The sequence below is a fragment of the Temnothorax americanus genome, unplaced genomic scaffold (genome assembly GCF_048541705.1).
Source record: "Temnothorax americanus isolate GAGA-0224 unplaced genomic scaffold, ASM4854170v1 Scaffold47, whole genome shotgun sequence".
Classification (NCBI taxonomy): domain Eukaryota; kingdom Metazoa; phylum Arthropoda; class Insecta; order Hymenoptera; family Formicidae; genus Temnothorax; species Temnothorax americanus.
Window position 1 is genome coordinate 762,752 of NW_027509624.1, and position 14,246 is coordinate 776,997.

The following is a 14,246-nucleotide window of genomic DNA, read 5'->3' on the forward strand; positions in this document are numbered from 1 at the left end:
ATATTGTCTGGACGCGTACTTTAAGTCATACTAGAGAGAATACATACTCTTATAAATATTCTCGCGATATATATCAATATATAGATACTGTTATTTTAATATTCTCAGGATATACCTCAAAGGCCCTTTTCCAGAGAATTCCCTCGGGATATTCTCCTACCCGGAGTACTTTTTTCCGAGAATATTTACATCGCTACTCGAAATCCCCTCGATACGAGCGACGTTGTTGACTGGGTTGACATCAGCTGGAGAATCCAGGGTTAGTGTGCTCTATGACGCAACGTCGGCAGTAGCGTTTGACCGCGCGATAGCCGACCCACGTGACTCTGGAGCATTCGCCGATGTTGAGCTGCCGCAGGCCACGCACGTAGTAGGCCAACGCTTCGAGGCCGGCGTCAGTGATCCTCTCGCATCCGCACAGGGACAGCTTCTTCAGGTTCGGGCATCCGGTGGAGAGTGCCTCGAGGGTCGCGTCGCCGATGTCGCACTTGCCTATGTCCAGGGCGCGCATACGCGGGCAACCGCGCGCCAAGGCGATGGTCGCGCTGTCGCTGAACGCCTCGCAACCGCGGGCGTTCAGGTAGCGCAGCTTGTAGCAATGACGGGCGACGACCAGTAGACCGGCGTCGGACACGCGGTCGCATTTGCCTACGGAGAAGTAGCGGAGGGACGGACCGAGACGCGCCGCCACCTCGCGCACCCCGAAGTCCGTAACTTTCACGCAATCCGAGACCGACAGCTGACGCAGGCTGGCGCAGTAGGAGGCGATGGCGACCAGACTGGCATCGGTAATGCGGCCACATCTACGTAGGTAAAGACATCCCAGGTGCGGCATGCGCGACAGGCTCAGCACCAGGCCGGAATCCTCGACGCCGTGACAGTCGCTGAGATCGAGCGACTGCAGCTGTAAAATAGTGGTACGACCGCAGGCACGAGTGACATTAGGACAACCGGTCAGGTCGAGTTCTTTGAGATGAGCGCAGCTGTCCAGGACGGTGGTGACGTTGGCGTCGGTGACTCGACGCGAGTGTCGCAACACCAGGGAAGTCAGATTAAGGTACGGCAGCTGGGCGAAAATGCCGGGCAATCCGGTGGCACCTTCCAAGACCAGACGACGGACGCACGTGTGGTAGCCACGGCGCGTCAAGGCATTTAACGCCGCTGTGGCGTTCTGTGGATAACGCACCTCGACCTCTCGCCAAAGCGCCGGGTGCCACGCGATCTCCCAGAGGCGTCGACAGGTCTGCGCCAAGGAGCAACGGTCGCGGGTGTCGAGCCAGCTGAAAATTCTCAGCAACAAATTGTCATCGAGTTGACAGAGGTCATTGACCGCGACGTGGTAAACGTGGTGCTTGGGCTGCGGTAGCCGTTGCTGCTGTTGCTGCTGGCGAATCGGCGTGCTGGACACGCCCGGGGTGGACGAGGACGACGACGACGTGGTGCGACAAGCATTGTTGTCGAGGGTGTGGTAGCCCAAGTCGATGGCGTCCGCACCTGGTCGATAAACGCCGACCTTCCGCGAGTAGCCTCCTCCCCGCTCAGAGCCGCTCTGCTCCCCGAAGCTGGGAAAGAGGAGTGGGCATGATCCTTCCATTCCATGCTCCGTTCTGCAAATTGGAAACTTATTTCAAAATACAATTGTGCTTTTTTACATTCATGTTTAAGTAAAGATAAACACTATTTGGGTCATCCGAGGTGGCATTGCAAGGCAAAAGATTTTCGCTTTTTAATCTTAAGATAAATAATACTTAATAAATAATATTTTATTTAATAATGGATAATATAAAAAATATTATACTTAAAAATACATTTCTTCACCCCTGGATTTGCTCAATAAAAATATATATAATTTTAAAGATATATAAATTTTAACAATTAAAGCATTCAAAATTGGCAAATCTAAATTATAAATAGAGACCGCTTTCTCGAATGCGTATCAAAGAAAAACAGAAAAAATTTTATTTGCGTAAGTAATTATATTAGCTTATGTCGAGGAAGACACATATGTCATAACATAAATCTACGAATAGACTACTCTCCGAATTTATAGAAGCAAATATAAAACTGTCACAATTCCACGTTTCTCGATTCAACTTTTGTGCTGCAGGTTTCAACGATAATTTCAGCATACCGCATAGGTATTCGCTTTCGAAAAAAAATCCAGCCACCGTGAATCTCGAATTTTGCGCGGGGGAGGGACCTCTCGTCGATGCGTCGCGAAGCCGTTTACGGCTCGAGGCTCGACGTGCGACGTTCGCCAACTTACAAACGGGATGCCGAACGGGAGAGTCAGCGACCGTGCGTGACATCACCGAGCAATATCGATCTATTCGCCACCACCTCCATGTTGATCCCGCATTCCAACTCTCGTGAAGCAGCTGCGGGGCCCGAGCGCGTTTCGCTCCGCGCGAGGGGACCGACGGGCCGCGGTGAACGGGATCCGCTCGGCGGTCGCGCGTGCCTTGGAATTCGTCGAGTCGTTCGTGCGGTCGCCGTGGAACGTGCGCGATCGCGTTTCGCGGACGCGGAACGGAAAATCCGACATATGACAGGCCCCCGACCTCCGACACACTTACGGGGCCCCAACGCTGCCCACAGCCCAACGCGGTGGATCATTCCCCCCCCCCCCCTCTTTCGTTTTCACGATCGGAACACCTAGTCCCAAGTGGTCCCAAGATGAAAGGTGCGTCGCGAGTGGCGCTTCACCTCATTGGCGGCGCAGAATTGAGCCCAAAACGCCAAAAAATTAGTCAGATTTCGCACGAACGTGAATGACAAGTTTCTACATTCGAGAAAGACCAAAAAATTCACATTAAACGAAAAACAAGCTTTAAAAATGATAATAAAATGATGAATCGTTGTAATAAAGTAAATCGTGCGCGATCGCGCAAAGATTTGGACAAACCAGCACGTTAGCAAAATGGCGACTCTATGCCCTTATGTCTTATTCTAAAGCCAAAAATATAAAGCGCAAATCTTATTCGTTTCTCACGATTTTTGTACAATTTTCGACACAATAATTGTTCATTCCAATTTTTATGCTATTATTCTTAAATCTAGCTGTTATATACTACGTTTACGCGAGCGTTACTTATGTAGTAACTTACGATAATTCCTTCGCGTAAACGAGATTTTGTAGTAACTTACGATAATTTACTCCGCGTAAACGAGTAATATATCGTAAGTTACTACAGAAGTAACGCTCGCGTAAACGTAGTAGTAGTAATAGAGAATTCATATCTGCACACTATCTGCTCGCTCATTTTTTTTCTAAAGCAATATTATACATCTATTATATTTCATTCTATTTCTTTTTTCCGTCCAAGGCATTATTTCGTTTTAAAATTTCGAATACATACAGAACGGACTTACGAACGATTTTTATTCGACGGAATTCGTACGTCACGTGACTATTCGCTTAAAGAACGACTTCCCGCGTTCGTAATTCGCGCGGTTTATATCGCGCGGGGCCGGACCGAGCGAAGATCAAATCCGGCCAATCAGAATCGTCGTTCCGTCGCCGCCGTCGTGTGCCGTGTGCGGCCCTCATAATCGGTGTACATATATATGTATCGCACCTAATGCTCTCGGGAACGAGAAAAATTATGGCATTGTCTTTTATCAGAGCTAAGGCACTACAGCACGGAAATTCACACTTGCGTCTCTTCGCCAGCGTATCGACCATGAAGGTAATCCTCGCGATCCTCCCTCGTCCACTAGTGCGGCGCGTTCGCTTCTCGAGACGGCGAGACGGCGAAATTCCCGTCTCGGGGGGGAAAAATCCGACGAACGTAATCCGACTATCCGACACGGGATGCGATCCCGTCGTCGTGTTCGTGTACGAGGTTCACCTCGGACGAGTTGTTATCTATCCTCATTCTCGTCGACGCCGACTCGACACCACCCAAATCCTCGAATGTACTTACTCGTCGACGACCTTGTCACCGTTGTAGCCCGCTCCCCTGACACACACACGCAACACATAAGTACTTGCCTTCTTTTTTTTCCGCAGACAGGATTGGTACTGGGTGTATACGAAACCGAGAGCGAGGACAACGTTGTGCTCACCCCCACGGCGGCCAAGTACAACGATCTGGTCAACGGCAAGCTGCTGAAGAATATTTTGCTGTAAGTTCCCCAGTGCCCGCTACTTACCACCGCTGTAAATCTCTTTTTTGTGGATCCTCGCGATTTTAGAGAGATACGGCATTCCACACTGCAGCGCGCGCCGTGTTAGTATCTCGTTTTCCTTTTATTTTTATTTTTATTTTTTTTTTATTTTAATCATCTAACAAGGCTGTACCCCTTGTGTGCGCCTCTGTTGCGTAGAATATACTCTCCAGACTATTCTGCATTGACACATATGTTTGTTTACTCGATACGTCGAGAAACGCTCCTTTTTTTTCTCCATATTGTACTCTTCTGTCGACGAAGTTGACCTGTGTTCCTTCATGTATATAAACGTACTCTTAGCACATACCTTGTTTAACAAGTGCGTACGCTTAAGGTATAGAACCGTGACGTTGTACGATAAAGATCTCCCCCCGCCCTCCCCACCCATCCATACACAGCATTGCATTTCCAAATTGTTGTTTCACTTTCGTTTCGTCATACGATATAACAATATGTTTAAATATTTTATTCATATTTCCAGCCTGAAACAATTGTTATAATGCTGCCTGAGCTTTTATCTGACATTCAAAAGTGCTTTTCCTTTGTTATTCTTAAAATTCTCATATGAAGTATTATTTCTGTTATTGAAAATTTTTGAATTTTTCAACGATAGTCGTGCGCCTCACGGAGCTCACTGGCATTATTTTCATTGTTTCAGGAGTGACTAGAGAGACGGTATTATAGGCATGATATGAAGTGCAACTTGCTCCGCACAAGGATATCCTAGAAACACGCTGCGCTTTATAAATGAGAATTATAATACTGCCTGATTTATGATATATTCTTTTCGACGCGACGTCAGACAAATTGAATAGGAGATTTTAAGTCGGTTAAGTCGTTCAATTAATTAACCATCACTGCTTCAAGACTGACGGAAATCGAAGTAGAGTAATAGTAGTAATGTCGACTCCTGGCGACGGTAATATGGGGAACGATAGCAGCGCTGGAAGCAGTGGTGGATTAGGCGACGGTAGCGGTAAAATTAATAAGCCTCATCCGCCTACGAACGTGCTACAGAGGATGACCGGGATATTAGAAGATAAGAGCAACGATTACATGTGTCCGATTTGTTTCGATCTTATCGACACGGCGTATATTACACGTTGCGGACACACGTTCTGTCACCACTGTATCGCAAAGTGCTTAGAGATTAAGGATCGTTGCCCGAAATGCAGTTTCACGTTGGGCGAGCAGGACATTTTCCCGAATTTTCTGTTGGACGAGCTAGTTTCCAAGTATAAAACGAGAACTAAAGGTCTCGCTCAGCTAGGCTCTTACGCGGACAATAGTAGGCACCGAGCGGCGGGTAGTGATCTGTCGGGACCGGCGTCCGACGGATTGAGGAGCATCGTGGCAGCGGAGAGCGCCAATCTCACTCTGCCCGACGTTAATGTGATGCTCGAGGTGCTGACTCAACGGAAGCATCTACTCGAGGCGGAGACTTGTACGGCTCAGAACAAGCTTCTGCACGAGTTCCTCAAACACTTGCTGCAACAAAAGGAGGAACAGCGGAATCAGTTGCAGAAAGAAGTGGCGTTGATCAAGAAAGACATGGAGGAAGTGGAGAACATTCTGAAGGACGTTCAGAGCAAATGTCCGCGGGTGGAGGACGTCAAGAAGGCGAGCGAGAACGATTCCGCGCAGGTATCGGCCATTAGGCGGGAGATGCTCGGCCTTCTAGACATAATAGACTCGAATATGGTGAAACCTAGCGACAAGGGGACGACCGTCGGCCCCGACACCTTCTCCAATCCAGGCGTCAGTCATCCCGGTGGATCAACCCTAGCCGTGCGTAGGAAGAGGCTGCACGCTCACTTCGACGATTTCGTTCAATGTTACTTCGACTCTCGCGGCAAGGAACTATTGCTCGGTCAAAAATCGCAGCCTCAGAGCGAGACTCACGGCGGCGTGCACAGTACGAGTTCTGGTCTGGACGTTTTTCGCGAAAATCTCGTCAAGTTCTCGAGGTACAATTCTCTGCGTCCAGTGGCCACTCTGAACTACTCGTCGGATCTCTTCAACAATTCTACTATCGTGTCTAGTATCGAGTTCGATAAGGACAACGAATTTTTCGCGATCGCCGGTGTCACCAAGCGCATAAAGGTATTCGATTACGGTGCCGTTATACGGGACACCGTCGACATTCATTACCCCTGCGTCGAGATGGTCTCTAGTTCGAAGATCTCGTGCGTCTCGTGGAATTCTTTTCACAAGGGCATGCTTGCGTCATCAGATTATGAAGGTACCGTGACGGTATGGGACGCGACGACCGGTCAGAGGACGAAGACGTTCCAGGAGCACGAGAAGAGGTGTTGGTCGGTCGATTTCAACGACGTGGATACCAGATTGATCGCGTCCGGCTCCGACGATGCCCGGGTGAAATTGTGGGCGTTGAATACCGATTATTCCGTGGCGTCGTTAGAGGCGAAAGCAAACGTGTGCTGCGTAAAATTCAATCCGCGTAGCTCGTGTCACCTGGCGTTTGGATCTGCGGACCACTGTGTACACTACTACGATTTGCGCAACATGAAGGAGGCGTTGTGCATATTCAAGGGCCACCGCAAAGCCGTTTCCTACGTCAAGTTCGTCAACAAGGAGGAAATTGTATCAGCCAGCACGGATTCTCAGCTGAAGATGTGGAACATAAATAATCCGCTTTGTCTCCGATCGTTCGTCGGGCATGTGAATGAGAAGAACTTTGTCGGACTCGCTACTGACGGCGATTACGTTGCCTGCGGATCGGAAAATAACGCGCTATACGTATACTACAAAGGGCTGACGAAGCAGTTGTTCTCGTACAAATTCGACGCCGTTCGAAGCATATTGGAGGTGCAGGACAGAAGAGAGGAAGATCTGAACGAGTTCGTGTCCGCGGTGTGCTGGCGGCAGATGTCTAATGTCGTAGTAGCCGCTAACTCTCAAGGAATTATCAAAATATTAGAGCTGGTTTGAGACAATTAGGTAAAAGCAATTGAACGGGGAACTTAACTGACAATGAGTGAAACGCGTATTCGATTACTATAAATTAAAACGGGTCTAAATAATAAAAAAATATAGCCAAAAGTATAAATATAGGAATAATGATAAAAATTATATTTCAAGAGAAGAAGAGAAGAATTTTTGCCGAATTTTCTGTTATTTTTGTTTTTCTTATATTTTTAGTTCGTACACTTTGGCCCGTATTCATAATCCGTTCTTATTTCAAGATCATCTTTAGGAACATTTTAAAATGCTGATACGGCTTTATGAATACGGACCTTAGACCCTTTTTCTGTCTTGTGATTATTTTAGGCGTGAATATAACAACGAGAAGTAACGGAACCATTCTAAATAGCGTAATAATTTATAATAATAATGCGAAAATTTCTACCATTGACGTAATCTATAATAAATCGGATGGAAATGGCATCGGAAGGATGCATTATCAGCGAATAAAACTGCAAATGGAGATCTTCGGTTAATCCATGCTCAATGTATCAGAGAGCACAAATATTTTCTCTGGATTGTATACTATGTGTAAGATGATTAGGTAAATCGGTACTGTTAATTATTACATTTTCGTATCTTAACTCTATTTTCTAATCTAATTTAGATATAATTCTAATTTCAACAGACTGAATCGTAACGATAAAAAGTTTCGCATTATTACATCACGTTCGAAAAATATTCCTGCGTATGACTTATGAAAACGATGATCTTTCGTAATTTTACGTTATTGATACTTAACGCTCGTCGGAGATACCATAATTGCACGTTTGCTCTAAATTGTATTTTATGCAGATATATATATATATATATATATATATATATATATATATATATATACACACACACACACACACATATATTTTTAAATATGATTGATGTGTGGTGTGAGAATGACATTTACTACAATAAGTACAATACTTTTGGAAGCAGTGTTCAAGGCTGCAAAAATTTACAGCGGTGTATGCGTGCGTTCGAGATGCGTGATTTTTTCGATAACGCTTCTTAATATCCGAGTGGCGACTGTTCCAATATCTTAATCCATTACGAAATCTGCTCTTAATGCAAAACTTAAAAACGATAGACACGTTTGATAACGGCACAATCTTCTTTTTATAAAAATTTCATAGTAAATTTAAAATGCACTTGTTTAAAGCTTCTCTAAAGATTGGAAAAGATTGAAACATCGGGAACTATCAAAACTGATACGCGTATAATAAAATATAATATAAAATTGATATACTTACATATGTAACTTCGACTGGCAATCGTATATACAAATCGTACCTGTATTTTCCTAGAAACCACTTAGTAATCGCAATATCGATATTTTGAATACCGATAAGTAAATAAAATATCCATGTTTTCGCTACCGTGTGATAGAAATCTCAACAATTCAAAAAGATTGTCTGCAACTTGTTACTAATAAAATTTTCAGCTTAAATTTACTTGGTGGTATCATGATTGCACAATCTTGTAAACAGAGACGTGATAAGGACTAATCAACGTCTTGAATATTGTTTGCACCGATAATGGTACATATAGATAACGCATATTTTTACTGAAATTTTCTGATTTGCGATATATATTTTTACTGCATATCAAATGTTTTATGTGATTATATATTATCATCTTTGTGTTTGACTTTGCTGTCAAAACTATTTGCAATATTACGTTAGCCTAATTGAAACATTGAATAATTGAAAGACAGATTTAACGCGAAGCAAATTAATAAGTGCTTTCTATTTACATCAAAACTCAGATAATTCTCACTTGTGACGTCGTTCTATCCTTTTTGGCAATTAATGAATAATAAATACAGAATGATGTCACAAGTGAGAATTATATCTGAGTTTTGATGTAAATGGAAAGCATCTATTGTCTTAATATGAATGTTGTAAAAAGAGAAAATGTACAAAGAGCAAATAGAAAAATAAACATACATTGCGGTAAGAACAACACTCGCATGGATTTTCGGAATGTGTGGAATTGATAGAACAGTGTGTGTGAGTACGTTTTACATTCTTTTTATAAAAGAAAGTTAAAGCTTCTGTCATATCGATGAATCTTAGTTCTTGTTTGCGATAAACACGTAATTATATGTAAATCTGTTTTTTACTATTTAATTATGTTCCACTATATAACTATGGCAATTAAACCCCATGACAAAGTCACATTACTACTTATAGTGTTGTTGTACATAAAACAAATTAATAATGAAGTTTATCAATGGATATTTCATTGTATTTATATCTTAAGCCGCTGGTATAGGTTGTAATATGCTCGTTTCAACAATGTTAGTGAGAACTGAAATGTGGAAAACAGTTATTCCGTAACGTAATGTATCTACGCTGATACTCAGTAGCTCAGAAACACAGCAGTTGTGAATTAATGTGTAGCTATAATCTCCGAAGTGAGTAATTGTAAATGTACCGATGTATAATGTATAACTGGACAAAAAAGAAGAATATTCTAGAATAAAAAATAGTATATTTTTAGAGTGTATTTTAAAAATGCAAGTATACCGTATACATGATGAATGTCAAAAGAACGCCTAGATTCTATTGTAATTAATAAATTTATGAATTTGTGTCTGGACATTTTTGACTACTTAAGTGCGTACTACTATCGCGTATCTTTCCTCATAAATTGTTCCAATCAATCTTTTCACTAACTTGGAACAAATGTTTACGCTACAGAGCAGGACCAAAGATCCCTAAAGGTCATGCTAGAGTGTTTTGGGGGTTGGATGAAACCGATTACGCCGGAGTCGCGGTAGTTGGACTAGGGAAGCAAGGCCTTGGTATTAACAAACTTGAAGAGATCCATGAAGGAAAGGAAAGTGTACGTGCTGCTGCAGCAGGTAATCTTTATTATTCAAAATATATATTATGCAAATATAGTCGTTCCACTTTGTTATTCAAATCTCTGTAGATCAAACTTCAAAATTAAAATTTCAATATACATAGTGAAACAATTTTGATACTTTCATTTTAATAATTTTAACATTATGTTATTGTATTAAAGAATTATATTAGTTTGTTTTGTACGTTTAAGATTATGATATAATTATAATTATAATAGGATGATTGATCTATTTTAAAAAATAGATTTTAAATTAAAATTATTAAAGAGAAAGTTGTATTATTATAAATATAAAGTATAATAGATTCTATTAAAGTTTTATTGTTCTAGCGGGATGCCGCGCACTGGATGACGTGGAGATAAAGGATATCAAGCTGGAAACCCTGGGAGACGCGGAAGCCGCTGCCGAGGGAGCTGGTTTATCCACGTGGCTTTATCAAGGTTTCAAAAATGAAGAGAAGAAAAAGAAGTTACCAAAGATCTCGCTGTACGGAGATGAAGGAGAGTAAGTAATGTTTCTTTATGCTCTCGTCAAAAATATCCATTAAAATTGAGAGATCTAGGATTTCGTTTTATGAATACAAAACTAATGGTTCGTCATTTTTTTAAGGGCGGAATGGCGAGTCGGCATAATTAAAGCCCAGGCGCAGAACTGGGCTCGCGAGCTGTCGGACACGCCCGCGAACCTGATGACGCCCACGATATTTTCGCAACGGGTCTGCGAGGTCCTGACGCATCTCGGGGTCGACGTTCAGGTGCGCGACAAGAGCTGGGCCGAGCAGAAGAAGATGGGCTCGTTCCTCAGCGTGGCGCGCGGCAGCACCGAACCGCCCAGGTTCCTTGAGATCAGTTACAAGGGTTCCGAGAATTCAAGCGAATCACCGGTGACGTTCGTCGGTAAGGGAGTCACTTTCGATGCCGGTGGCATCAGCCTTAAGGTAAGTTACTTTCTTTCTCCGTTTACAAAAAAAAAACAATGTAAGGAGAAAGTGAGACTTGAGGACGATCGGTTGCTCACAGCCGTCGTCGGAAATGGACGAGATGCGCGCCGATATGAGCGGCGCCGCCTGCGTGGCCGCCACTATCCGAGCCGCGGCCGAGCTCAAACTGAAGAAAAATATCGTCGGACTGATCCCGCTCACGGAGAATCTGCCGTCCGGACATGCTACGAAGCCGGGAGATCTGGTGCAGGCGATGAACGGCAAAACCATCATCGTGGACAACACCGACGCGGAGGGCAGGTTGATTCTCGCCGACGCGCTGTGCTACGCTCAGCAGTTTAATCCGAGGTTAGATTAAGATTAATCGTGTGAGCTCTGATATTTGAATATTATAAGAAAGCTACGTCTCTTGGATTCTAACTATTTTATCGCGTACTTTTATACTTCAAAAAGATGGCCTTATGAATTCTCCCATATTATTACTGTGTTATGCACTATATTATATTTTATCGATATATTCGACAGATATATTATCAGAAATAATTATAAACTGATGAGTCTTCAATCTCTCTAAATAGATTTATCTTGGATATCGCTACGTTGACCGGTGCCATGAGAATTGCCTTGTCGAACTCCGCGACTGGAGTGTTTACCAATGACGGCAACCTTTATGAAACTCTGAGAAATGCTGGGATGGTAACCGGCGATCGAGTATGGAGATTCCCTCTATGGCAGCATTTCACGGATGAAGTGACGAGTGAGTGATTTAAGGATTGCGATTATTACGTTATCCATTTTATATATTCTTATCGGATTATTTCACAAAACTTCTTTAGAAACTTTTCTCTTTATATATTCAGCAAGGGGTTACTGTCCCTTATGCATTACCGAAAGCCGGGACATAACGTCGTTATTACTTTGTCGCTTACATAAAACTTGAAAATCTCTGTCATGATAATTTTCAGAAAAAGTCAAGGGTGCCGACATAAATAACCTCGCGAAGTGCAAGGGTGGTGGCTCTTGTACCGCCGCTGCCTTTTTGAGGGAGTTTGTTAGCAAGGACATGCCGTGGATGCATCTGGACATAGCTGGTGTCATGGGCCCCGCCCACGACGAATTACCGTATATCCCAGCCGGAATGACCGGGCGCCCGACACGTACGCTTATACAATTTCTACAGGCGCTCTGTTAAACGATACTGATGGTCATTTTACGTAACTCGCGCGTCAAACGGGTTCTTGTAATTTTCCATACATATATATATATATATGTAAAAGTTTACACAGAAATATATGTATATAGAAATATACATATATATATATATATATATATATATATATATATATATATATATATATATATATAGGGGAATTGCGCCTAATATGGAGAGGAATTGTATTGGACGATCTAATCAGACTTAATATGATAACGTTCAGTGATAAAACGCATAAACGACTTACCGCAGGCCAGTAACAGCATTTTTAATGTCTCACTAAGCAGATAACAGACTCGTTGATCAGGTTCCTACGAGAGTTATTTAATATCACGAGTCTGAATATTCAGTAGACAGAAACTTGAGTTGAAAATTCTAACAAAATATAAGGAATGCTAACGAAGATTTTATGCTATAATACATTGCCACTATTATAAGAATATTTGGAGAATGTATGTGTTAAGTATATTAATCAAGGTTTATACGTATGCATTTTTAATTCTTGATATATTTCATACATCAAGACGTAGATAAGATGACTTATCTCAAATAGTTACATTTCTATCTGACGGATCATTATCGAAATGCTTGACGATTATACGATCCCCGGAATCAAAGTCATACCTCACCATATTAGGCAGTGCCTACATCTTTTAAGTTACCACTTATATGATTAAAATATATAACCCATAAAAATAATGTATACATGCGATAAAAAAGATGTCGAATAGAATACTTAACATCTAGATGTGGAAGTTGCTCATTTCAGCAATTTTCACATTTTTCGAAGACAAATCCCGACATCTCCAGATACATTCGGTATCATGAAATTTAATAATTATGTATTCATGGCATTTTGACATATATGTTTGAAAAACTTGTCATAAAGTTTCTATTAGTATATATATAAATCTAGCTTCAAACCTTTTTTTAAATCCATAGCAGTTGATCTATATCCCATTTTCCAAAAAGAAATCCGGCAGAAAGATTTTTTTCCTCTATTAGACACCGTTCCCCTATATAAAATACAGTTTCCAAATCGAAACTGACAAATCCCACTTTATACATGCAACTATCACGTTTGATTGTCCGTATATAAAACGACAGTTTTGAAAATAGATAAGTTTTTATACAACTCTTACAATTTTGTACAGTCGAATTGCTTTCGCGTGTAAAGCTCTTCTTTTGGTAAATATTCTTGAGGACCTTATCACAATCAGGATTTTAAACTAGCTGGAATAGTGAAAATAAGAAAGCGTGATCTGTATATGTATATAAGTAACATTTGTATCAACTATATGTATACTACAGTGCATACAATATAATATTGTACAGGATGAAAGTTGCATATATTATATGTATATGAGTACATCGGATCTAAAAAATAGCGAGTAATATAAGCATTCTGTTCTGGACATGCAAAAGACAATGTATAAAAATAGGCAATTGTCTAATGATATGAAAAATAGATGTGTATACATATTGTCATATCAAATTGATAATTTATATATAAAATATTTCTTTTGGTTATATCACATTACATAAAAAACGAGCATAAAATTGTTCCCTTGTACAATCTTTTCGAATAGTTCATGTCTAACTAAACATAAAATAAATAAATTGCAAATAAAACTAAATAATATGTCTTGAAGTAATTGTTAATAACTGTGTACAAATATTTATTTTTTGTTTAATCTATAATGTTTTACGATGTATCACAGTTTAAAATTATTATTGTACTTTATAACAATATGCGCGTTCATAGAATATACGCATAAATACCGTATAGCATTTGATTCTAATTTGATTGTATATCACATATACTTATTTAAAAAAAAAAACATTAATGGCACATAATACAAATTATTAATCGTACAAAACTAAAAATATTAAAAGGTTATAGAATATTTAAGATTTCCTGGAAATCTTCATTGTACCTTGAGATTGCTCGTTTTATATGCATTAATGCATCTATATCTAATGCGTAAGTACATTAGTTAGAGGCACACAGAGTGAACATCGCGCTTTGAAGAATTATTTGAAAATTTATACAAACGCGGGTAAAAATT

The 14,246-nt window shown here is 41.2% G+C and overlaps 3 protein-coding genes across 6 annotated transcripts; 2 read left to right on the forward strand and 1 right to left on the reverse strand.

Annotated features, from left to right (window-relative positions):
• Window positions 1–142: 142 nt before the first annotated feature.
• Window positions 143–4,004, reverse strand: Fbxl7 (F-box and leucine-rich repeat protein 7). 4 transcript variants are annotated; one of them, XM_077417022.1, is made up of 2 exons: window positions 3,927–4,004; window positions 143–1,607 (listed from the first exon to the last, which is right to left on the reverse strand). In XM_077417022.1, exon 2 carries the CDS (start codon window positions 1,592–1,594, stop codon window positions 242–244), a length of 1,353 nt encoding a protein of 450 aa, XP_077273148.1. In that variant the 5' UTR covers window positions 1,595–1,607; window positions 3,927–4,004; the 3' UTR covers window positions 143–241. The 4 variants fall into 4 exon arrangements, with proteins under 4 accessions (XP_077273148.1, XP_077273149.1, XP_077273147.1 ...); XM_077417023.1 differs by lacking the exon at window positions 3,927–4,004 and adding an exon at window positions 3,373–3,420; XM_077417021.1 differs by lacking the exon at window positions 3,927–4,004 and adding an exon at window positions 2,267–2,763.
• Window positions 3,529–13,078, forward strand: LOC143903438 (cytosol aminopeptidase-like). The gene is made up of 8 exons (XM_077417012.1): window positions 3,529–3,689; window positions 4,013–4,128; window positions 9,858–10,021; window positions 10,354–10,528; window positions 10,634–10,961; window positions 11,044–11,312; window positions 11,543–11,721; window positions 11,930–13,078. The coding sequence occupies exons 1-8, from the start codon at window positions 3,582–3,584 to the stop codon at window positions 12,154–12,156; spliced, it is 1,566 nt and encodes a 521-aa protein (XP_077273138.1). The 5' UTR covers window positions 3,529–3,581; the 3' UTR covers window positions 12,157–13,078.
• LOC143903436 (E3 ubiquitin-protein ligase COP1) lies at window positions 4,837–9,756 on the forward strand. The gene has a single exon (XM_077417010.1). The coding sequence runs from the start codon at window positions 5,074–5,076 to the stop codon at window positions 7,123–7,125; it is 2,052 nt and encodes a 683-aa protein (XP_077273136.1). The 5' UTR covers window positions 4,837–5,073; the 3' UTR covers window positions 7,126–9,756.
• Window positions 13,079–14,246: the final 1,168 nt, after the last annotated feature.